This window comes from Anomaloglossus baeobatrachus, chromosome 1 (genome assembly GCF_048569485.1).
Source record: "Anomaloglossus baeobatrachus isolate aAnoBae1 chromosome 1, aAnoBae1.hap1, whole genome shotgun sequence".
Lineage (NCBI taxonomy): Eukaryota > Metazoa > Chordata > Amphibia > Anura > Aromobatidae > Anomaloglossus > Anomaloglossus baeobatrachus.
Window position 1 is genome coordinate 697412917 of NC_134353.1, and position 26774 is coordinate 697439690.

A 26774-nucleotide genomic window follows, 5' to 3' on the forward strand; every position below is an offset into this window, starting at 1 on the left:
GCTAAGCGGTGGAATGCGCCGACGGATTCCATCTTGTTCTACTGAGCATACTCAGCATGTCCAGCAGAACAATCTAAATAGTTTAAAAATACTCCTGGTCTCTCTGTCTCTCTCTGTCGGTTGATCTCTCCCTTTCACCCCCTCTCTCATACTCACAGATCACTGGCACGGCGCTGCACAGCTATCACACTGCTCTGGAGGCTTCTCCTGGTTTTGAAAATGCCGGCAGCTCATTATTCCATCTCGTATTCCCTGCTTCCCCCGCTCACCGGCGCCTATGATTGGTTGCAGTCAGACGCGCCCCACACTGAGTGACAGCTGTCTCACTGCAACCAATCACAGTCGCCGGTGGGCAGGTCGATATCATGCAGTACAATAAATAAATAATTTTAAAAAAACGGCGTGCGGTCCCCCCCAATTTTGATACCAGCCAAGATAAAGCCACACGGGTGAAGGCTGGTATTCTCAGGTTGGAGCCCCACGTTATGGGGAGCCCCCCAGCCTAAAATTATCAGCCAGCAGCTGCCCAGAATTGCCGCATCCATTAGATGCGATAGTCGTGGGACTCTACCTGGCTCATCCTGAATTGCCCTTGTGCGGTGGCAATCGGGGTAATAAGGAGTTAATGGCAGCCCATAGCTGCCATTAAGTCCAAGGCTAATCATGGCAGGCGTCTATGAGACACCCCCCATGATTAATCTGTAGTGAAAGTAAATAATCACATAAACTCAAAAAGTCCCTTTATTTGAAATAAAAGACAAAAAAAACCCACCCTCTTTCACCACTATATTAAAATCCCCAAATACCCCTCCAGGTCCGACGTAATACACATAGGTCCCACGACGCTTTCAGCTCTGCTACATCGGAAGCTGACAGGAGCGGCCATAGACCATGACCGCTCTCTGTCAGCTCCACGCAGAAACTGAAGTGAATCGCGCTGTCGGCGGGGACGTCACTCGGGTAGTGCATGTGTGTGATGATGGGGGCTGTAGTGCCGATGTGTGCGGTGATGATGGGAACAGTAGTGCCTGTGTGTGCAGTGATGATAGGGGAGGTAGTGCCTGCGTGTGTGCAGTGATGATGGTGGCGGTAGTGCTGGTGTGTGCGGTGATGATGGGGGCGGTAGTGCTGGTGTGTGCGGTGATGATGGGGGTGGTAGTGCCTGCATGTGTGCGGTGATGAGGGGGGTGGTGGTGCCGGTGTGCCGCCCCAGTACCAGCAGCCGAGCTGCTCAGATCCGGATTCGCAGTGGTTCGAGGGTCTCCGGACCCGGGGGTCATGCGGCCACTCAAATGAAGGGGGGGTATTTACAAAGAATATTATAGAGTTCGTGATGCCACCCGTGGTATGTGGTAATTAGGAGTACCGCTGCTGCAGTTGGGAGTACCCGTGGATGATGGAATGGGGCAGCCAGGTGTTGTGACCCTCCACGGGCAGAGGGGATACCTCGGGGCTCGGTGATGGTAGGGAGGAGTGCCATTGGCTGCAAGGGGGGTCACTGTTGTACTCAGTCAGTCCATTAAGCTGACACCGACAACTGGTCAAACAAGTCTCTGGACGCCACTGCCGCTGAGGGGAGCTTAGTTCAGGTCCCGTCCCCAATGGTGCTGCCTGGTGATCCGCGACCTGCCTCCTGGCACTAAGTTTACTTCTTTGGTGGTCCCAGTAGTGTGAAAATTGCCGGGTCCTGCTCCCCACTATGGCTAAGAGTGGGAGCTTGCTCTCAGGCCTCACGCTTGGGATTTTCTGGACCATTTTGAATTGGACAGTCCTATCCCCCTCGTTGCGCTAATGTCACGATTTTGGAGCGGGTGGGAAACGGCTCTTGAAGACTCCGTTCTCCTCGGGTAAATTATCGGGTTGCCTGAAGCTACTCCCCGACCTAGGGTCCATGTACCCCGTCGTGCCTTGGTCCCAGCCCGGCGATGGTGCAAGGCCGCCGGCTGTCCTCCTCGACAGATCACGGCCCCTTGCCACGATCCCCTGCGACCGGGAGTCCAGCTCCTCTAGGCCCAGACCACCGTCTTCCACCTAGATTGCTTCCCAGGAGCCCTGCTCCTGACCTCCTCTCACTTTCCCTTCTCAGACCCAACTCTCTCCTTCAGACACTCCTGACCTCTCCTCTCCAACCCCCCCAGGTGGACGACTCTATTCCACTCAAGCCGTCCACTGGTGTGTTTGGTGGGTGTGGTGCAGGGTGTATCTAGGATTTGATTAGCTGATGTAGGCAACACCATGTACTTAGGGACCCTAAACCAAGAAGGAGGTGGATACTGCATGGGAGAGCAGATTGTGCAATACCCTGTGACGACCAGATAGTCCAGGGGCATCACACCGGTATGTGCAGTGATGATGGGGGCGGTAGTGTTAATGTGTGCGTGGTGATGATGGGGGCTATAGTGCCGATGTGTGCGGTGATGATGGGGGGATAGTGCCGGTGTGTGCAGTGATGATGGGGGCGGTAGTGCCAGTGTGTGCAGTGATGATGGGGGCGGTAGTGCCAATGTGTGCAGTGATGATGGGGGTGGCAGTGCCAGTGTGTGCAGTGACTATAACAGTGCAGACAGAGTCACTGTGTGCTCTGTCATGCACCATTTTCGGACTTATGTGCTTACTAGAGGCGGACACACAGACACAGTCTACTACGCCTGGGTGTTTGCCTCCAATAGGCGTATAGACCTGAAAATTGTGCACGACAGAGCACATGGTGACTTCGTCTTCACCATTATAGTCAGTGGCCCCGTCCGAAACCCATTTTACAGGGGGATTTGAACGGAAGCCCCGATTGGACAACAGAACAGGGAGAGGAACGCAGTGTGAAAGCACTAAGCCAAAAGCAGGAGTTGGTGAAGAATATAAAAGTGTTGCATGTGTTTCTATTATATTTTTGCCCTTATTGTTCCTCTTCTGATATTGGCTACAAATACTGAGGGAAAATACTAACCAAACAGTGAATGTGTGACTGCGGCCTGTCACTTCAGGAGAACTTGCAGCACAATGTTAGTATCTGTCTCTAACTTCTCTTTCCTCCATCTTCCTCCGCTCTCCATAGACTATTACAAGCAGCAACAGCCATCTCCTATGGGCTCATTCAGATGACCATTCTGTTTATCCTGGCCAGTTTCTTTTTTTTTTTGGCAGACCTACTGACAAGACTATCTTTTCAACGTGTTTTGTTTAGGATCGGATGGTACATGGAAGCACTTCCGTGTGCCATCATTTCCTACAAAAAACACATCGGTTTCCATATGTCTGTTCCGTTATTATGGAACATGTCCTATTCTGTTCCGCAATTGCGGACCATGACACAAGTCATTGGGTCCGCAAAAATCCCCAGAAGCCACACAGAAGCACTTCCGTGTGGCTTAGGTTGGGTGCTCCTGCAGTCTGTGTCCCACTCCGCTGCCATCAAGAGGTTAGCAAAGTTCATTACCTGCGGTGATGAAGTCCGCTGAACTCATGTCCTCAGCGCTTGTCACTGAGTTCCATGCCCGCAGCAATATGACCTCAAGTCTTGCGGGCGGCCCGAGGCTGTGACTTGCGGTGATGTCACGGGCTCCCGCGAGACTTGAAGTGATACCGCTACGGGCATGGAACTCAGTGATGAGCGCTGATGTGACGAGTACAGCGGCATTCATCAGCACAGGTAATGCACTTATTTAACCTTATGATGTCGGTGCTCATCATGCCATGCGGTGACTTGGCCTGACCTAATCATTTTAGCTGAGGTCACTGCACTGCTCTCCCAGTCAGTGGGGAACATTCTGTTCTTCATTGACTGTGACAGTGAATATGGATCGTCGTGGGACCCCCTTATTGTATTATGCTGGACCCGGATTTGTTTTGTTTTTTCTCTTCAATAAATTATTGAAAGAGGGAATGTGTTGGGGAGTGGTTTTTTTTTTTCAAATAAAAATTTGTTTGTCATCTATTTTTTTTTTTTATTACTGACTGGGTTAGTGATGTCAGGTATCTAATAGACACTGTGGTATTACTAACCCCAGGGCTTGATGCCAGGTGACATTACACAGCTGGTATCAACCCCACATATTACCCCATTTGCCACCTTACCAGGGCAATGGGATGAGCCGGGGCAAAGTGCCAGGATTGGCACATCTAATGTATGTGCCACTTCTGGGGCAGCTGCGGCCTGCTATTTTTAGGCTGGGGAGTGTCCAATAACCATGGACCTCCATAGTCTGAGAATACCAGACTACAGCTGTCTGCTTTGCCTTGGATGGTTATCCAATTTGAGGGGCACCCTACATTTTTGTTTTAAATTATTTATTTCATTCAATTTATAATAACAACGTGGGGTGCCCTTTGTTTTGGATTACCAGCCAAGGTAGGGCTGCCAGCTGCCACTGTCTGCTTCACCTTAGCTGGTTACAAAAAATATGGGGTACCCCATGTCATTTTTTTAATTATTTATTTATTTTTTGACTAAGTACAAGGCTAAACACCCTTTAGTGTCACAAGAAAGGCACTAAAGAGTGCAAAATTACAAAATGCATCGGAGTGGAACATTAAATATGTCTTTCTTATCTATCCATCTATCTATCCATCTATCTATCCATCTATCTATCTTTCTACCTTTTGACTTTATGTAACCCTCCTTCCGTTTTTTTTTGCAGTCCACAAAAAAACCCCAGAAGGCACACGGAATATACGGAACGGAACGGATGTGGATGTCACATGGATGTCACGCAGATGCACCCGTGGAAAAACAGGACCGTTTTTTGCGGACCGCAAAAACGGTACGGTCATGTGAATGTACCCTATCACAGTTGTGGGAAAATCTGTTTTCACTGAATCCAGGTCTTACTGCTATTATCCTTAAATTTATATTGACAGATCCCTCCAGTAGGTGAAATAAACCGATTTCTCTGATAATATATCTTACAAAGTTACTTATTTTAAGGCTCCACTCACATGAATGTATGAAAAAACGGTCCCATTCTCGTCCAGGAGAGTAGGACGATTTTTTCTCACTTATCTGTGTGCTCTCAGTGTTCTGTCCGTTTTTTTCTCAGCAGCTATTAGTCATTTACAGTCAATTACAGCACCATTTACAGTCATTTACAGGAACATTTACAGTCATTTACAAGAGCATTTACAGTGTTCTGTGCTACATGATAGAATTGTATCCATAAAAACGGACGTCACTAGGATGGTCCGTGTGCCGTCCGTTTTTTTCTCGCACCCATTGACTTGTATTGGCGAGTCTTGGATGTTTTCAGGATACAATCGCAGCGTGTTGTGACTTTTCTTGCATCCAGAATTTGGATGCGAGAAAACCTGACCAACTGCTCTCTCTCATTGACTAACATTGGTCAGAGTGCAATGCGATATTTTCTCGCATTGCACTCATCCGTTTGAGTGTACCCCAATATGTATTATTGAGTTATGAAATAAAAATTAAAGTGAGTTACTCTTTAATTGTTTTTAATGTTCATTGCAGATTTCTATGTAAGCAAGAATGGCATAGGACTGGACTTTGTCATTTTTTTCCTTGACTTCTGAAGTATGCCATTTAATTATATTTATCAAGTTAATTCAGTTGTATGTATTATAAAAGTGTTAATAAGGTCTGAAGGTCACACTTAACTTGAAAAGCACATCATGCTCTGGAAATCATTGAATGAAATTATTGTCAGTACAGCATATATATATATATATTTTACTTCCTATATGCATATAACTTGTCTTATGAAAAGACAACATTGTTAATGCTAACAAGACACAAACTGTCCTGAGGCGGCTGCCAAGCTGGCATCATCTGGCATACACCCATCTGCTTTCTGCTACCTGATGCCACATTCCATTTCTCAACAACACAGGTGACTTCACAGGTCTCGCTCACTTATCAAGGAATGCTGAATGTAGAGGATATGAAGGACTTGTTATCTGTGTCCTGGCTAGCTTTTGGAAAGTAAATCAGGAGCGGGTTATACATTGGTAAGGCAATGGGCGGGAGGACCAATGTGGGATGAGTTTATTATTAACCCCACATCTGAGTCACACACCTAAAGGAAGAATAGGGCACCTGCTGGCAGAGTGCACTGAGACAGTCTCTCCTAGACTGAGACCGGCATCATGGCGGACACCACCCCAAGCGTCACCACAGGTGCGCCAGCCAAAGATAACACTATCCCCATCAACAATCCAGCGGATATCTCTGTAATTGTGATATATTTTGTGGTGGTACTGGCAGTGGGAATATGGGTGAGTAGTTTATTTTTAAACTGTATTTGAAGACTTGTGTCTTGAGAAGAACAATGCAATAAGCGAAATTCTCACTAATGTATTTCTTATACGTTTTGGGACTACATGTGATTATATAGTCTGTATGATATAGCAGTGCAGAATCGGAGCCCCCCGGACTCCTGGAATGGAACTAAATAATTTATTTTGTCATTATGCAAAAAGCTAGTTAAGAGATTTGAACCATATAAGCAAATTAAACATCCTATGAGTCAAGATTTCTTCCCTGGTAGCAAAAAGATAGCGCAATGAGCCTGACTCTCATATTGTGAGGTACACGGACAAATTTTGGATTGTTTGGACCACAGTCCATTTATTGTTCTCTAATTGGTGGTATCCAGTGCTCCATGACTGTTGTGGTAAACACAATGTAGAACAAATCTAATGTAACATTATTCTAATGATTATATGATGATATGCACTTCTACAACATGTAAAGAACTACATTGTGCAGCAGTTCTTTGCTTTGTGTCTGTAAATCATTCTTGCAAAATCCAAAGTGTACTTTTCAGTTATAAGCATTAGGTTCATTTAAAGGGAACCTATCATTTTGAAAAAAACACTATGAACCTGTAGATGAGGTTAATCTGCAGGTTAATAGTGTTCTAACACTAACCCTCTGTGGCACTGAAAGCCTGACTACTGGGAGGAATTTAACGTCATTCCTACCGGCAGCCTCCAGCTTTCAGTCATAGAGGCACGGCTTCAGTCACCACTCAGTACATAGTGAGCTGTGGCTGTAACCATGCCCCGGCACTGACTGACAGCTGGCTCAGCATTCCTTCAGTACAGAACCCACTGTAGGTCAGTGCTGAGGCATGATTACATCCATAGCTTATTGTATACTGAGCGGTGACTGAAGCCACGTATCTATTACCGAAAGCCCCAGGATGCCAGGGGGTTCCCTTTTAAGGTTCTAATAATCTCAAAGGCAACGCTTAAAAGAATGATTTTAGACCAGTGTATTGAAGAGATTTAAATAACGAAATATGCCAAATGTATGCCACAAAATACCTCCGAAAGAAAATGTGTAAGTTTTTCAGAGGAAACTTGTCAACTTCCCTAGGTCCCCCAAACTGCCTTCCCCCTATTTTTATTCAGCCATTAATATATTTTCATACAAGCCCCATTCGGTGGCTTATTGCTTTGTCTATGGCCATAAAGTCATTTTTATAACTTGGCCTATGATATGGTAATTCGTGGGTGACTAGTCATGGAGGTGTTGCTTTCCCCAAATTAATTTTCCCACCAATCATGTTATCATGCTACTGTGAACATAAGTGACATGATTTGGAAGAATGGCGTCATCTGTGGCTCTTCACAAGTCTATAGGGCACTTTACACGCTGCGACATCGCTATCGATATCGCTAGTGAGCGTACCTGCCGCCCGTCGGTTGTGCGACACGGGAAATCGCTGCCCGTGGCGCACAACATCGCTTACACCTGTCACACGGACTTACCTTCCCTGCGACGTCGCTGTGGCCGGCGAACCATCTCCTTTCTAAGGGGGCGGTTAGTGCGGCGTCACAGCGACGTTACACGGCAGCCGTCCAATAGAAGCGGAGGGGTGGAGATGAGTGGGCGGGATATCCCGCTCACCTCCTTCCTTCATCATTGCCAGTGGATGCAGATAAGGAGATGTTCGTCGTTCCTGCGGTATCACACATAGCGATGTGTGATGTCGCAGGAACGACGAACAACCAGCGGCATACACCACCAACGATATTATGAAAAGGAGCGACATGTCAATGATCAATGATTTTTGACGTTTTTGCGATCGTTGATCGTCGCTCCTAACTGTCACACGCTGCGATGTCGCTAACGACGCCGGATGTGCATCACAAACACCGTGACCCCGACGATATATTGTTAGCGATGTCGCAGCATGTAAAGCACCCTTAAGTCTCCCTGACAATGTGCACTGAATCCAGAAGTATGTACCCCAACTTAATCGAAGCCCACCGACTTTGCAAATCTCACAGCTTGATGTGTCTTCCTTCACTGCTGCCTCCCCGGGCTTGTGCAGTGCACTGATTAATCCAGGGTGTGTGCACCTGACTTACTGCACATTGTCAGAGAGGCAGAGATTTGCAAAGAACCGACGGTGACACCACCCTTGCAATTATACCACTCATGCCCACAGAGGCGTCATAACATGATTACTGGGATGATTAGTCTGGGGAAATCTACATCCCAATGACTAGTCACCCACACATTAACAAATCAAATTCCAAGTTCCAGGTTATAAATAAAATAGACAATGCTGATGGACAAAACAATGAGCAATGAGCCACCAAAATGGAAAGTTTGAAAGTATATTGAGGGTTGAATAAAAACATTGAGAAAGCTTAGAGGGTCTAGGGAAGCTGACACGTTCCCTTTAAAAAAAAAAAAAAGGGCATGGATAATGTGGGACATAAAATGCGGATTGTAATGACCGATACCGTCGCCTGAATGTCCGCAGAGAGACACAGGGAGCGTACACTCAGGCGATGGGACCAGTCATTACAGTCCGCAGCAGACAGCCACTGCTTTGTTTCTGTGCTAATTTTTTAAAAGACATATTCCATTATTTACTGCAAAATATTGCTGTATGTATGCCAGCCATTATGTGGCGTATAAAAGAGTCTAAGCTCTCTAGTGGGTTGTACCAAATGTAAAATTCTACATGCACCATTATGATGAATTTGGTACAGTTTCTGTCATTTTATCCTAATTTTCTGTTGTAAATTCATACAGCATAGCAATAACATTAGCAATAAATCTTGTCAAGCTAATGTAATAAATGTGCTCTAAGCTAAAGAAATCTACAAGTACAAGCCTATAAGAGTGAAACATGACACAAGATGCCAGTTTACATGTTATTAGAACTATAGTATATAGACTATAGCACTTCATTATCATTGCAAGTATATTTCTGATACATAGATTAATAAAACAGTTCTGCAAGGGTAAAATTGGTTGAAAAGTACTGATTCCAATATGCTTTTGATTGCTGAACTTAGTAAAAATATTGAAAAAATTCCATCACATGCAGTTCTTTCACAAACACTGACTCCATAGGCTTTTTCTTGCACCATACTTTGACCTTTTTGCGTGACCTTTGGTCAATCTGCTAGTCCTGGTACCTGCTTTTCATGCTGGAGAAGCAAAGAAAAGAAATTCCTTCCATACTTTTCTCAAGACGGTGCTCTAGTGTATTGCAGTGATGTTTCTGGGCAGATGGAAAAATGTAACATTGAGTACAATGTGAGCGAGTGGAAACTTTTTATTGATTCATCCCAAAAAAGCCTGAAAGCGGTGATACTACACAATGGCAACAGTATGCTTCAGGGCCTGTAGGGCAGTGGTCCCCAACCTGTAACTCAGGAGCCACATGTGGCTGGCAGGTCTGTGATGTGTGGCTCACGGTTCTCTACCAGCTTGGTCCATTAGCACCAATTCTAGCAAACCACTTTAAAGAGCAGGTCTCCAAAGGATGAATTATGTGAATAGCCCTGTACAGAAGAGTCGATCTGATTGAGGGTAAGGTAGGAATCCTAGGATATTGGTATACTGCCTCGGTGTGATTTCTGTGGAAAAGCTTTGGTCATCATTATACTGTAATAGGGGCTCTGGGTGCCACTAGTATGAGGAAAATGGGAACAGGATGTGGCTCACATACCTCTCTCAGAGTCGAATGTGGCTTTCACAGACAAAATTGTTGGGGACCTCTGTTGTAGGACATTCTGTGCACTTGGAGGAAAGCTATGATAATTTACACTTTATTCTCAAGAAACTTAACTATGAGGATCAATATATGGTGATCTGAAAGTTCTCCTTTACTACTTGGGCAGCAAGGAGGATACATGAAAGCTCTACCAAAATATAGGGAGACTTTTAAGTACCTGAGTACCAAGATGCAGGGAGTGTCCGAAGCAAAACTGAAGGAAGGCATTTTTGTTGGTCCGGATATTCGGAAACTCATAAAGGATGACATTTTTTAAATAAAAATGAATGCTGTTGAGAAAAAGGATTGGGATTCCTTTAAAGAAGTCATGAAGAAATTTCTAGGCAACAACAAAGATCCAAAATTTAATAAAATTAATAAGTTCATCGTGGAGAACACACTGAAACCCTTCAAAGCCTTGGTGTAATACTACTGTATGTACTGAGGATTTCGATTGCGTTAGGGCAATGACAACCAGAGACGAGTTCTTGGTGCAAAAGACGTTTTACAATATGTAACCGCAAAATGTGCACAGAACAGAAAATACACAATAATAAGTACCCGCAATATGTAAACAGAACAAGATATACACAGTAATATGTAACTGCAATATGCACACAGAACAGTATATACACAGTGGAACATAAACACAGTAAATACCTGCTGGGTTCAGAGCAAAAGGGAATTCCCGGGGCTGCACACCGGACTCCCCCAGGGAGACCACCAGGAGCGAACCCCTATACAGGGGCTGTCCGGCAATCACCCCAGAAGGCCTAAATGCACAGCAGCCGGGACACAAAAAGGGCAACAGATAAAGTCCAAAAAATGTCCGTACGTGATGTGAGTCCTAGGGTGGATATGAACGGAAGGGACCAGGCAGAAATGCCGACCAGAGACAGCAGACAGAGTCCGAGCACAGTTGGATGAGAGGTGAAGTCCAGAGCTGGTGTCAGATGTTTCCACTGAATCCAAACAGCAATCAGGAGATGAGAGCAGCAGGGCAGGAGTACACAGGAAGCAATATACTCAGGCACTGGACTAAGCTTTAGGGGCGGCTTTTAAGCAGATGGACAGGAAGTAGGGCAACAGAACAGAAAACTCCATGTTAACAAAGGGCAAGCTCTTTCAAAAGAAAACTGAAAAACCCGGAACTCTGACAGTACTCCCCCCCCAAGAAACGGCCTCAGGACGGATCAGGGCCCGGCTTGTCCGGGTACCGCCGATGAAACTGAGCAACCTTCCGGGGCGCTCGAATGTTACCCACAGGTTCCCAGGAATCGTCCTCGGGGGAGTACCCCTGCCAACGTACCAGATACTGAAGCCGATGCCGATGGAGCCGGGAGTCAATAATGTCTTCAACCACGAACTGCTCCTCGCCGTCAACCATCACAGGCGGAGGAGGAGGCACGATACGACCATGAAACGTATTAGGGGAAACGGGTTTGAGTAGAGAAACATGAAAGACCGGGTGTACCTTTAAATGGTGAGGCAACCGCAGCCGACAGGCCACAGGGCTCACGATTCCGGTGATCTTAAACGGACCGATGAATTTCTGCCCCAGCTTCTGCGAAGGAACACCCAATCTCAGGTTTTTGGTGGATAACCACACCGAGTCCCCTACCTTATACATGGGTGCCTGTTTCCGGTGAGTGTCTGCCGACTTCTTGTAACGCTCCTGAGCCGAAGCCATAGTGTCCTTTAAAACCTCCAGATTCTGTCGTAGCTCCGTCAATCTGTCCTCCACCGCTGGCACCGAAACCGCCACCGGTGACCTAGGCAAAACATTCGGATGGTAACCCAAGTTAGCGAAAAAGGGTGTTACCTTAGTGGAGCTGCTCTGAGTGTTGTTATACGAGAACTCCGCCAAAGGAAGCAGCTTCAACCAATCGTCCTGCAGATGGCTGACATAACATCGTAGGTACTGCTCCAGGGTTTGATTAGTCCGTTCGGTTTGCCCATTTGTCTGAGGATGGTATGCAGAAGACAAACAGACATTAATCTGGAGTGCCGAACAAAACCCCTTCCAGAACTTAGACGTGAACTGCACGCCCCGGTCAGAGATGATCTCATCTGGTACCCCATGCAATCGGAATATATTCTGGATAACCAAATCCACTGTCTCTGCGGCTGAGGGAAGACCGATACACGGAATAAAGTGAGCAGCTTTTGTCAACCGATCCACCACCACTAAAATGGTATTGTGACCGCCTGAGACTGGCAACTCCACAATAAAATCCATTGAGATTGATCCCCGAGAGCGAGATGGAACGGGTAACGGTTGAAGGAGTCCCGTAGGAGCCACACGAGGGACCTTGCACCGGGCACAAACCACACATGAGTGGACATAGTCTTTCACATCCTTTAAACAGGTTGGCCACCAGAAAAAACGACTCAGAAATTCCTGCGTCTTCTGTACCCCCCTATGACCTGCCAACACGGAGTCATGGACCAACTTGAGAACCCGAAGTCTTACAGCCTCCGGGACATAAATATGTCGCTCTCTCAACCACACACCATTCCGAAGGACAAGAGTCACATCATTCGGGGGGGCAGCAAGAAATACGTCACCATCATAGGCCAGCTTGATGTCCTTCCACAAGTCCTGGTCCTGGATTACTCCAACGAAATTGGTATCTGATAACACGGTCTGAGACGGGGTTCCAGGCACGGAGTCCATGGCGTGGATTCGGGACAAGGCATCGGCTTTCCCATTACGTGAACCTGGACGGTATGTAACGATAAAATTGAACTGGTTAAGGAATAAGCTCCAACGGGCTTGCCGTGGAGACAGGCACCTGGCAGACTTAAGAAATTCCAGGTTACGATGATCTGTGAGTACTATCACTTGCTGCGCAGCTCCCTGTAAGTGGTGTCTCCATTCCTTAAAAGCTGAAATAATCGTCAACAATTCCTTGTCCGCAATGTCATAGTTCTTTTCTGCAGGGGACAACCGGCGAGAAAAGAAAGCACACGGATGCAAGAGACTCTTGTCCCCAGTCCTTTGGGAAAGGATAGCCCCTAATGCATAATCGGAAGCGTCGACTTCCACAATAAAGGGGAGTGCGGGATTTGGGTGTATTAGTATTGGTGCTGAGGTAAAACAAACCTTGAGACGATTGAAAGCTTCCTGGGCCTGGGCAGACCACACAAACTTCTGTCCTTTCTTGGTTAACAGAGTGATAGGACGGACGATCTCTGAAAAGTTACGAATAAAGCGTCTGTAAAAGTTAGCAAAACCGACAAAGCGTTGTACCTCCTTGATGTTTTCCGGTTCCGGCCAGTCTAGAATTGCTTGTATCTTGCCAGACTCCATGTTCAGTCCCTGAGGAGAGATGACATATCCTAAAAATTGTATTTGTGAGGAATGGAATTCGCACTTCTCCAGTTTAATATACAGGTGGTTATCCCTCAGACGGGTAAGTACTGTCTTGACGTGCTCCTGGTGTTCCTGTAGGGAATCAGAAAAGATCAAGATATCATCCAGGTAAATCACCATGAACTGGTCCATTATATCCCTAAAAATATCATTGACTAGGTGTTGGAAAGCCGCAGGAGCGTTACAAAGTCCAAAAGGCATCACTAGATACTCATAATGTCCATACCGACATCTAAACGCTGTTTTCCACTCGTCCCCGGGACGTATGCGGAGTAGATTATATGCCCCACGGAGATCCAATTTAGTAAATATTTTGGCCTGTTGTACTCTCTCCAATAGTTCGGGAATCAACGGTAACGGATACCGGTTCCGGATGGTTATCTTATTTAGTTCGCGGTAGTCGATACAAGGTCTCAGAGTCCCCTCTTTCTTTTTCACAAAAAAGATGGGTGCCCCTGCTGGTGAAGTAGAAGGTCGAATAAATCCCTTGGCTAGGCTTTCATCGATGTAATCTTTTAGTGCTTGTAACTCAGGTGCCGCCAACGGATAGACATGACCAAACGGAATCTCTGCCCCTGGGAGTAAGTCTATGGGACAATCATACGGTCTATGCGGGGGAAGCCGATCTGCTTTTCTTTTGTCGCATATATCAGCGAAGTCATTATAAACCGGGGGTAGAACAGGTACCTGTACAGTGCCCTCCGCATTCGGTGTTACTGGAACCGGTACAGTTGGATTAATGGTCGGACCACTCTGGAGTGGGAAGGATATTTCTTTAGTCTCCCAATCGATGACTGGATTTGTAGACCGCAGCCAAGGAATTCCTAAAATTATCGGAAAATGGGGAGAAGAAATCAACATGAAAACAAGGGTCTCCTGCTGACCTGGTTTCATCACACATTCAAGGGGTACTGTCTCCCGATCAACTGGTCCAGAAACTAATGGAGAACCATCTACCGTCTCCATGGTAACCGGTGAGGATCTTTGTTGAGTCTGGATATCGTGTTTCCTGGCAAAAGAAGAGTCCATGAAATTTCCCCCTGCCCCAGAGTCTATCATAGCAGATGTAGGAATTAACTGTCCCTCCCACCATATCTGAATGGGAAGCGAGCAATGGGTGTATTTCCCTTCTGAGTCCTTAGGTGAAGTTGACATCAAAGTCAAGGGAAATACCGCATCCAGGTGTAAACTTGCCTCAGAGATATCGGACTCTGCGTCCGTGTTGTCACACTCTGCCATTGCTGCCAGTACCTTATTTGGGCGATTTGGACGTTTTGGGCAGTCAATCAGAAAATGGTCCGATTGACCACAATAGAAACACAAACGCTCACGGAGCCGGTGTTCACGACGTTCGTTGGTCTCTCGCTTTTGTAGAGAGTCCACTTGCATAGGAACATCCTCGGCCTCCCGTGGCGTCTTGTGAGCGGGTTCTCTAGAAGGAAACGCAAAGTTGGTTACCCGGTTTACCGCTGCCCATTTTTCCTGTCGGCGTTCCGTCAAGCGGGTATCGATACGCACAGTGTTGGAGAAACAGTTCAAAATCCTGTGGAGATTCAGCACGAGCTAACTCGTCCTTGATGGTACCGGACAAACCCTTTCTGAAAACGGACAATAGTGCATTGTTTCCCCAGTCGGTGTCTACCACTAACCTTTTGAACTCAGTGGCGTATTCGACGACAGACCGCTTTCCCTGATGTAAGGAAAGCAGAGCCGATTCAGCGGTAGCACGGCGATTAGGATCATCAAACATTTGCGCCATTGCTGTTAAAAAGTCATCCAAGTTATTTAAACGGATATCACGATTCTCTATCATAGGATTAGCCCAAGCCAGTGCTCGTGAGGTTAACAACATGATTATACATAACACTTTTGACCGGTCAGAACGGTAATAATCAGCATGTACATCAAAAAACAGTATACACTGGTTAACAAACCCACGAAACTGACTACGATCACCACTGAAACGAAATGGGGGTAACCTAGGCATACCGGGAGCTGATACGGATGTAGCGGGGGTGGCTTCCTGAGCCTCCACTCTGACTTGCAAATCCTGAATAGCCGGACCCAATACCTGGTGATCATGGCCCAGCTGTACCTCCACATCTCTAAGCTTAGTTTGCACCGCCTCCATCTCCTGCTACAAGGAGTTAATCATGGAGAAAAGCTGATCTATTCGTGTCTCAGTCATTGCCCCAGCGAAATCCTCTTATGGGCCTGAGTATAATGTAATACTACTGTATGTACTGAGGATTTCGATTGCGTTAGGGCAATGACAACCAGAGACGAGTTCTTGGTGCAAAAGACGTTTTACAATATGTAACCGCAAAATGTGCACAGAACAGAAAATACACAATAATAAGTACCCGCAATATGTAAACAGAACAAGATATACACAGTAATATGTAACTGCAATATGCACACAGAACAGTATATATACAGTGGAACAGTAAATACCTGCTGGGTTCAGAGCAAAAGGGAATTCCCGGGGCTGCACACCGGACTCCCCCAGGGAGGCCACCAGGAGCGAACCCCTATACAGGGGCTGTCCGGCAATCACCCCAGAAGGCCTAAATGCACAGCAGCCGGGACACAAAAAGGGCAACAGATAAAGTCCAAAAAATGTCCGTACGTGATGTGAGTCCTAGGGTGGATATGAACGGAAGGGACCAGGCAGAAATGCCGACCAGAGACGGCAGACAGAGTCCGAGCACAGACGAGAGGTGAAGTCCAGAGCTGGTGTCAGATGTTTCCACTGAATCCAAACAGCAATCAGGAGATGAGAGCAGCAGGGCAGGAGCACACAGGAAGCAGTATACTCAGGCACTGGACTAAGCTTTAGGGGTGGCTTTTAAGCAGATGGACAGGAAGTAGGGCAACAGAACAGAAAACTCCATGTTAACAAAGGGCAAGCTCTTTCAAAAGAAAACTGAAAAACCCGGAACTCTGACACTTGGGATGTTTGATAGATTTGAAGTTACATTTCTTACATTTCCATTTTGACTACTTTTCTGAAAACCTTGGTGCTGTTTGCGAAGAGCAAGGAGAAAGATTTCACTAGAATATCAAAGAGATGGAATGACGATACCAAGGTAGATGGAACGTGAACAATGATGGGGGACTACTGCTGGATAAAGATTGGCGGATCCGTGGACGTTTGGTTCGGCGGGTTCAATCCCGACTTTAGATAAAGTTCGGTTTGGGAACTGGAAGTCACTAATTGGGCAGTTCATGTCTCTGTCCACATGCAACCAGCCATACACAGATCCCTTCTGGCGGCCAGGTTTTTTTGGTGCATACTACATCCAATTACGCTTTTGTTACCCCCAGTGCGAACTGTTGAAACACTGCAAGCAGCTCACACTGGGCTGAGCACCAAGCGTACCCGAGCACAGCATTGCTTGCATAAGAGTGGTGTTCATACATAAAGCATCTGATCTACAAACTTGACCACTGTTTTTTTGTTATTTTTTTAAAAAGTCTATGATCAGTATGAACACCAAACTTCGTGTTCACTCATGTCTATTGCTGGATGCTTCACCACAGGCCTTCTATAAGAAAATAGGTATCAAAAGAAGCTTTGAAGAGAAAAGGAAAAGACATGAAAATAAATTTCTAAGAAAGTTGTAGAATAAATGTTCAATACATTTGTATATATAACTAGCTGCATTACCCGGCATTGCCCGGGATAGTAACCAACTATTTTTAACTATAACAAAATAAAACACGTTAAGAAAAAAATAATTTTCAGATAAAAGTCACAAACTAAACAGACAGAAGTTTTATTATTAAAACGAAAAATAGTAAAGCAATAGAAGCATTTCTTCACATCATATATTCAACACCACAGATATGCAACACAAATAAACTAAATGACTACCAAAGTAATGTGAAGTACTTTATCTCAAACTCCTCATTCTTATCCTTTAACTATAGCAACCAGTCAGAGCTCCTTGACCTGTAACAAAACAGAAGCAGTCCTATGATTGGTTGCTATAGGCCACCTGATAAAAATCCAGGGTAACTGTCTCTTTCTTTGTGTGTGTTTCTTTGTGTGTGTCTCTTTCTGTGTGTGTGTGTGTGTGTCTTTCAGTGTCTGTCTCTCTGTGTATGTGTGTCTCTTTCTGTGTGTATCTCTTTCTGTGTATGTCTCCTGTGTGTGTGTGTGTGTGTCTCTTTCTGTGTATGTGTCTCCGTGTGTGTGTGTATTTAATTTTGTGAGCGTTTTGTGCAAAATACATATTTGATGGTTAAAAATAGAAGTGTTTTTTAAATCATGGCATACAAAAACATAACAATCAGTCATTAGATTTAAAAAAAAATAAAAAATCATAAACCCAAATTTTCCATAATTTGTGTAATGAGATAATGACATTCAGAATCTGTGATGTGTTTTGACCTTTTACCTTGTCTACTCTTTCAGGCTATGGTAAGGACAAGCCGTGGTACAATAGGAGGGTTCTTCCTGGCAGGACGCAGTATGGTGTGGTGGCCGGTAAGTGTCATTAAGAAAAGGGAACTTAATTAAAATGGCTGTCCACTACTCTTACTTCTAAGGCTGGAGTCACACTTGCGTGTGACTCATACGAGTATCGGATCGCACTGCCCGTACCGTCTGGCTTCTCTTCTGACAGGAGCGGCTCCGGTGTATGTATTTCTGTGATTTAACCCGCTCCTGTCAGGAGAGCCGTGGCTGGTCTGATACTCGCACGATTTACACACAAATCTGACTCCAGCCTTAGGATAAGGCTGTGTCCGCACTTTGCGTCGTCGTAGTTGCAGTTCTAAATGCATCCTCTGGCAGAAATTGCTTTTGCCAATGTTGCTTTTGAGCACAGAAACGCGATAAGTACGCGTGTGTTTTTACCGCGTTTTAAGCGCTTTTTATATGCTTTTCCATTGCTTAACCCCTTCACGACCTTGGACGGATCTATCCGTCATAGATCGTGTCCCGTTAAGCCCCGCCCCCTGCCGCGGGCAGGCGGCGTGGATCGGCACACATATCAGCTGTTTTCAACAGCTGACATGTGTGCCTACATGTTCCGAGTGGAATCGCATTCCACCCGGAACATTAACCCCTTAGATCTCGCTGCCAAAGTCTGGCAGCGAGATCTACATGCGCGCGGCCATCTTTTTTACTTACCGCCGCCCCCTCCGGACGTCACGTGAGTGATCACGTGACGTTCGGTGGTTGCCATCGTAGCACAGGGTCATGTGATGACGCCTGGTGCTACGAAGTTTCACTTTCATTCTTCCTCGGCACGGAGCAGAGGAAGAAAGAAAGTGACTGAATCTGCTGATTACAGCGGTATAGCTGTGATCAGCAGATAGCGATCAGCAATCGGATTGCTGATTGCTATAGCCCCCTAGGGGGACTAGTAAAATAAAATAAAAAAAGTAAAAAAAAAGTTTTAAAAAATTAAAAAAAAACAAAAAACCTAAAAGTTCAAATCACCCCCCTTTCCCCCCATTGAAAATTAAAGGGTTAAAAAATAAATAAATATACACATATTTGGTATCGCCGCGTTCAGAAATGCCCGATCTATCAAAATATAAAATCAATTATTCTGATTGGTAAACGGCGTAGTGGCAAAAAAATTCCAAACGCCAAAATTACGTTTTTTGGTCGCCGCAAGTTTTGCGCAAAATGCAATAACAGGCGATCAAAACGTAGCATATGCGCAAAAATGGTACCATTATAAACGTCAGCTCGAGACGCAAAAAATAAGCCATCACTGAGCCATAGATCCCAAAAAATAAGAACTCTACGTGTTTCGGAAAATGGCGCAAAACGTGCGCCACTTTTATTGGACAAACTTGTGAATTTTTTTTAACCCCTTAGATACAAGTAAACCTATACATGTTTGGTGTCTACAAACTCGCACCGACCTGAGGCATCACACCCACACATCAGTTTTACCATATAGTGAACACCGTGAATAAAATATCCCAAAAACTATTGTATGATCCCACTTTTTTTGCAATTTTTCCGCACTTGGAATTTTTTTGCCGTTTTCCAGTACACTATATATATAAAACTTATGATTTCATTTAAAAGTACAACTCGTCCCGCAAAAAACAAGCCCTCATATGGCAAGATTGACGGAATAATAAAAAAGTTACGGCTCTTGGAAGAAAAGGAGCAAAAAACAAAAACGCAAAAACGGAAAGTGCCCGGGGGCTGAAGGGGTTAAAGACAGATGCGTTTTGAACATAAAGACATTGCTAAATAAAGTTTAAACAGTCAAACACTATGAAAAAAGGGAAAAAAAAAGAAAACAAATAAAATGTATTAAATCCTAAAGAAATTAGTTATATTTAATATAATTATAGCGGTTTTATAATATTTATCGCTAAAATTCCAAAAAATTTATATTTTTCATTAATTTAATTGTCAGACTATGTGTGTGTGTAAAGGGCCAATCAAAATGCATGCATTTTGGCATGAAAACGCTGCAGTTCAAAACGCTGCAGAAAAGCAGGTGAAACGCAGGTGAAAACGCAAAGTGCGGACACAGCCTAAAGCGGGCTTTACACGCTGCGATCTCGCTGTTGGTTGCGCGACACGGGCAAATCGCTGCCCGTCGTGCACAACCTCGCTTACCTCCGTCACACGCACTTACCTGTCCTGCGACGTTGCCCTGGCCGGCGAACCGCCTCCTTTCTAAAGGGGCGGGTCGTGCGGCGTCACAGCGATTTCACACGGCAGGCGGCCAATAGAAGCGGAGGGGCGGAGATGAGCGGGACGTAAACATCCCGCCCACCTCCTTCCTTCCGCATTGCCAGTGGAGGCAGGTAAGGAGATGTTCGTCGCTCCTGCGGTGTCACACATAGCGATGTGTGGTGCCGCAGGAACAACGAATAACATCTCTAATGTGCAGAGAACGATTTTTTGTTCCAGGACGACCTCTCCGCAGCAAACGATTTTGCCTGCTTTTGCGATCGTTTAAGATCGCTCGAACGTGTCACACACTGCGATCTCGTTAATGATGCCGGATGTGCGTCACTAACGACGTGACCCAGACGATAATTCATTAACGATATCGCAGCGTGTAAAGCCCGCTTAAATCTTCAATGGCAGATCAGTACTGGTCTAACACAGGGAACAGTTTGGTGCAGAACAGCAATTATCCAACTGGACATAGCATCAGATAATTTATCCATATCCAAATAGTTTCATGGGCCACTATATTGCAAATGTATCCCATATAGCAGTGAGATACTTGCACACATAATGGTTATGGTAAGATATGTTGAGGTTACAGTAAAACATTTAATAGGTGGGAAACTGTAATACTATTCAAACAAAACTGGATTAATGCTAAGGCACAGATTCATCAAAGTAATTACTCCAGAAAGCTAGTGGAAAATGCTTTGAAAAGATGTAACATTTTTGCGCAAAAAAAAAAAAAAATGGGTGGAGCAGAACGGGGTGTGAAAACACCCGCTTGTCTAATTCCTGACAAGTTATGTCATACCTGGCTTACTCATGTCGTTAACTGAAGTAAGATATGTGGCGAGGTGCATGGAAGCTCACCACTTTTAAGACCCGCCTGATTCATTAAGAAGTGTACACATCTTAATTAAAGGGACTCCGTCACCAGGTTTATGCCACCTAATCTGAGAGCAGCATGATGAAGGAAAAAAGACCCTGACTTCAGTGATGTATCACTTACTGGGCTGCTTAGTGTCGTTTTTTTAAAATCACTTTTAATTAGCAAGAGCTTACCATTAGAGGACTATTAGGCCTGCGGCCAGATAGTCCAGCATACTCATGAGCTCGTTATATCCCTGTTCTACATTCAAATAACTGGTAGATCTGCAGCAGAGAAAACAGATACAGTGGAACCATGGTTAACGAGAACAATCCGTTCTGGGACTGTGCTTGTTAACCAAGTTACTCGTCTAGCAAAGCAAGATTTCCCATAGGAAATCATTGCAATGCAGACAATTCGTTCCACAGCTTGTTAAATGTCCCATCCTGGTCCCCTATTGTGCCATTCCACATACGTACAAACACATACAAACACGCACAAACACACAAGCACGCACACACACACAAGCACGCACACACACACACACATATTATGCTCGCCTTACCTTCCATTCCATCGCCGGCCTCCTGGATCTTCAGATGGCCGGTACAGGATGTGTATCGGGTAACCATTGCGACCGATGTAGGAACTTCCGCTGCCAGAGCGCTGACATCAAAGGCAGGAGCCGCTTGCCTCTGATTGGTCAGCGCGCTGCCTTTGAGTAGCGGCTGACAGCGGAAGTTCCTCCCTCGTTGTGATGGTTACCCGATACACATCCTCTAGCAGCGAACTACAAGAACCGTGAGGCCGGCAATGGAATGGAAGGTAAGGGGAGCATAATATGTGTGTGTGTTTGTGTGTGTTTGTGCAAACTGTAAGAGCGGGTCAGAGCACGGTGGATGTACGGAACCGGAAGTGTGTGTGGTGAGTGTGCCACCCCCGTGCCAGCAGCCGGGCCGCTACTGCTCGGATCCTGATCCACTGTGGCTCGAGGGGTCTCCGGACCTGGGGGTCGCACAGCCACTCGATGAAAGGGGGGACTATATACACAGGGGTTTTTTTTTGGAAAGTTCGTAACGCCACCCACAGTGCGTGGTAATGTGAGGGACCACCGCTGCGGTTGGGGAGCCCGGTGACGATGGTGTAGCAGCCTGATGTTTTAATCCCTCCGTGGGTGGGGGGTTTGTGTCTCGGGGCCCGTCGGATGGTTGGTGAATGGGTGCCGCTGGGGTAGGAACAGGGGTATTTCAGTGTACTCACTCAGTCTAGGAATAACCACACCGACAGCTTGTAAAACAGAATTCTGAGCACCACTGCAGCTTGTAGGGAGCAAGCTTGGGTCCATTCCCTTGGTGTTGCTGTTAGCCTATGGCCCTGTCCTTGGCACCTCTGTCTCTGTTGGACCTGTGGGTATAAAACTCTTCAGGTCCCGCTCACCCGTATGGCTGACGGAGTGACCTTGCTCTCAGGGTTCACGCGTCGGATTTCTTTGGACTGTATTGGGAAAGTCCTATCCCATCGGTGCGCTAGTACTCTGATTTTGGAGCGGGTTGGGGATGACACTTGAAGTCTTCACCCCCGTCTGGTAAACTACCGGAACGCGTGAAGCTATTTTCCAGCCTAGGGTCCCCGTACGCCGTCGTGCCCTGGCCCCTGCCCGGTGATAGCTCAAGGCCGCCGGCCGCCCTCCTCGGCAGTCCGTGCCCCTTGACACTGTCCCCTGCAACCGGAGTTCCAGCTCCTACCAGGCCCAGACCATCGTCTGCCACCTACCGTGTTTTTCCAAAAATAAGACCTCCCCCAAAAATAAGCCCTAGCAGGGATTTTCAGCATTTTCGGAGAAAGGCTTAAATATAAGCCCTCCCCCGAAAATAAGCCCTAGTCCCGGATCAATAATGAAGTGTCCGTGCAGCTAAAAAAGATACAGATACTGCAGGACACTTCATTATACACAGCGGCACCCGGCAATTACACTCACCCGACACTGAGCATCAGGACCTGCAGTGATCACACACCCGCACACATCAGCTCACACACACACACACACAATCAGATCTCACACACACACACAATCAGATCTCACACACACAAACATCGGATCGCACACACAGTCAGATCGCACACATAATCAGATCGCACACACAAACATCGGCTCACACAGACACACACACACACACACACACATCGGATCGCATACACACTCACCTCATCCAGTGACACCGATCTCTTCTCGCCGGGAGAATCCTGAGAGGCAGTGCGGTGCAGCGCGACGAACAGGACCTGCGGCCGGACACGTGACTTGCTCTCATTCTCTGCTGCCGTAAGTGCTGGATGTGATGGGATGGGATGGGATGTGTGTGTGTGTCTGTGTGTGTGTGTGTCTGCGATCGGCTGTGTGTGTGTCTGCGATCGGCTGTGTTTTTCTGCGATCGGCTGTGTGTGTCTGTGTTCGGATGTGTGTATCTGCGATCGGCTGTGTGTGCCTGTGATCGGATGTGTGTATCTGTGATCGGCTGTGTGCGCCTGCGATCGGATGTGTGTATCTGTGATGGCTGTGCGTGCCTGCGATCTGCTCTGTGTATCTGTGATCGGCTGTGTGTGTCTGCGATCGGATGTGTGTATCTGTTATGGCTGTGCGTGCCTGCGATCTGCTGTGTGTGATCTGCTGTGTGTATCTGTGATCGGCTGTGTGTATCTGTGATCGGCTGTGTGTGCCTGCGATCTGCTGTGTGTGATCTGTTGTGTGTGATCTGCTGTGTATATCTGCGATCTGCTGTGTGTGTATCTGTGATCGGCTGTGTGTATCTGTGATCGGCTGTGTGTGCCTGCGATCTGCTGTGTGTGATCTGCTGTGTATATCTGCATACCTCCCAACCGTCCCGGATACAGCGGGACAGTCCCTCTTCTGAGCCTTTGATCCCGGGTCCCGCCCGTGAGGCTGTTTATCCCGGGCTCCACCCACCCACTGTAGCCCCGCCTCGCTGTTTCTCCCTTCTATTCATTACAGAGCCGAGCGCGCACCTACTCCTGTGACTGCTGCTGAGGTATGAATCACCCCCTGCAGCAGAGCGACCCCCCTCCCTGCAGCAGAGCGACCCCCCCTCCCCCAGAGCCGACCCCCCCAGTCCCGGAGCCTGCGTTTCTCTGCAGCTTTTCTGTGATTCCCCGTGTGTGGCTTCTCACTGCTGCAGATACACGGGGAGTCAGGAAGCTGAGGAGACCGTGCAATCAGCTCTTCTCTCTCCTGCAGATAGCAGTGGCAATAACCTATGCAGAGTGACATCTGCAGGCTTCTATTACCGATCAGTGGTCTCTTGCCTGTGGAGCAGAGCTGCTGGGTCCTAGCTTCCCAACAACTTCAGCTCTGCTTTATCCTGGCTCCCCTACCAGTTAAAGGGAACATGTCAGCAGAAATTTCACAATAAAAGTAATAGATTCCCCCTCTGCAGCTCCTGGGCTGCTTCTAGAAAGGTTCCTGTTGTTATTGTGCCCCCTTTGAGACCTACAAAAATACTTTATGAAGTCTTACCTTTTTGTATGCAAATGTGTTTTTATGGTCACGGGGGCGGGCTGTCTGGCGTCCGTTATTCCCCCTCCTGCCGCTTTACGCAGTCCCCCATTACTCATTTACATACACAAGGACGCCTTCCTCATGTAACTGTCCTCCTGAAGTTTTGCGCATGTGAACGCTTTTTCAGGTGATTGCGCAGGCACGAGATTATGGGCGGCGCTGTGATTGTCATCAACAGCGTTAACCAAGTACCCGCCCATAATCTCGTGCCCGCACTTTTCCCTCTGACTCCACCGTTATGCGCAAGTGCTGGCCATATGAACCATGTTACCTATTACCGCTTGCACGAGATTATGGGCGGGTACTTGGATGACTTTGCTGATGACAATCACAGCGCCGCCCATAATCTCGCGCCCATGGTAATAGGTAACGTGGTTCATATGGCCAGTGCTTGCGCATAACGGTGGAGGCAGAGTGAGAAGCGCGGGCACGAGATTATGGGCGGGTACTTGGATGACGCTGCTGATGACAATCACAGCGCCGCCCATAATCTCGCGCCCATGGTAATAGGTAACGTGGTTCATATGGCCAGTGCTTGCGCATAACGGTGGAGGCAGAGTGAGAAGCGCGGGCACGAGATTATGGGCGGGTACTTGGATGACGCTGCTGATGACAATCACAGCGCCGCCCATAATCTCGCGCCCATGGTAATAGGTAACGTGGTTCATATGGCCAGTGCTTGTGCATAACGGTGGAGGCAGAGTGAGAAGCGCGGGCACGAGATTATGGGCGGGTACTTGGATGACGCTGCTGATGACAATCACAGCGCCGCCCATAATCTCGCGCCCATGGTAATAGGTAACGTGGTTCATATGGCCAGTGCTTGCGCATAACGGTGGAGGCAGAGTGAGAAGCGCGGGCACGAGATTATGGGCGGGTATTGGATGACGCTGCTGATGACAATCACAGCGCCGCCCATAATCTCGCGCCCATGGTAATAGGTAACGTGGTTCATATGGCCAGTGCTTGCACATAACGGTGGAGGCAGAGTGAGAAGCGCGGGCACGAGATTATGGGCAGGTACTTGGATGACTTTGCTGATGACAATCACAGCGCCGCCCATAATCTCGCGCCCACGGTAATAGGTAACATGGTTCATATGGACAGTGCTTGCACATAACGGTGGAGGCAGAGTGAGAAGCGCGGGCACGAGATTATGGGCAGGTACTTGGATGACGCTGCTGATGACAATCACAGCGCCGCCCATAATCTCGCGCCCACGGTAATAGGTAACATGGTTCATATGGACAGTGCTTGCGCATAACGGTGGAGGCAGAGTGAGAAGCGCGGGCACGAGATTATGGGCGGGTACTTGGATAACGCTGCTGATGACAATCACAGCGCCGCCCATAATCTCGCGCCCACGGTAATAGGTAACGTGGTTCATATGGACAGTGCTTGCGCATAACGGTGGAGGCAGAGTGAGAAGCGCGGGCACGAGATTATGGGCAGGTACTTGGATGACGCTGCTGATGACAATCACAGTGCCGCCCATAATCTCGCGCCCACGGTAATAGGTAACGTGGTTCATATGGACAGTGCTTGCGCATAACGGTGGAGGCAGAGTGAGAAGCGCGGGCACGAGATTATGGGCGGGTACTTGGATAACGCTGCTGATGACAATCACAGCGCCGCCCATAATCTCGCGCCCACGGTAATAGGTAACGTGGTTCATATGGACAGTGCTTGCGCATAACGGTGGAGGCAGAGTGAGAAGCGCGGGCACGAGATTATGGGCAGGTACTTGGATGACGCTGCTGATGACAATCACAGCGCCGCCCATAATCTCGCGCCCATGGTAATAGGTAACGTGGTTCATATGGCCAGTGCTTGCGCATAACGGTGGAGGCAGAGTGAGAAGCGCGGGCACGAGATTATGGGCAGGTACTTGGATGACGCTGCTGATGACAATCACAGCGCCGCCCATAATCTCGCGCCTGCGCAATCACCTCAAAAGCGTTCACACTTTGCACAGTGCTTACTCCCGCGAGAGTGGCACTGGGCATGCACAAAACTTCAGGAGGACAGTTACATGAGGAAGGCGTCCTCATGTATGGAAATGAGCAATGGGGGACGGCGTACAGCGGCAGGAGGGGGAATAACGGACGCCAGGCAGCCCGCCCCCGTGACCATAAAAACAGATTTGCATACAAAAAGGTAAGACTTCATAAAGTATTTTTTTAGGTCTCAAAGTGGGCACAATAACAACAGGAACCTTTCCAGAATGCAGCCCAGGAGCTGCAGAGGGGAATCTTTTATTTTTTTTGCTAAATTTCTGGTGACAGTTTCCCTTTAAAGGGAACCGATCAGGTGCAATCTGC

The 26774-nt window shown here is 47.1% G+C and overlaps 1 protein-coding gene across 1 annotated transcript in view; it reads left to right on the top strand.

The window, feature by feature from the left end:
- The first annotated feature begins 6005 nt into the window (after positions 1-6005).
- The window catches only part of SLC5A1 (solute carrier family 5 member 1), a 154591-nt gene continuing 133822 nt past the window's right edge, over positions 6006-26774 (top strand). The window contains exons 1-2 of the mRNA XM_075320715.1: positions 6006-6225; positions 17771-17842. Of these exons, the coding sequence (XP_075176830.1) occupies positions 6097-6225; positions 17771-17842 (201 nt within the window). The 5' untranslated portion in view covers positions 6006-6096. The remainder of the gene's footprint in view (positions 6226-17770; positions 17843-26774) is intronic.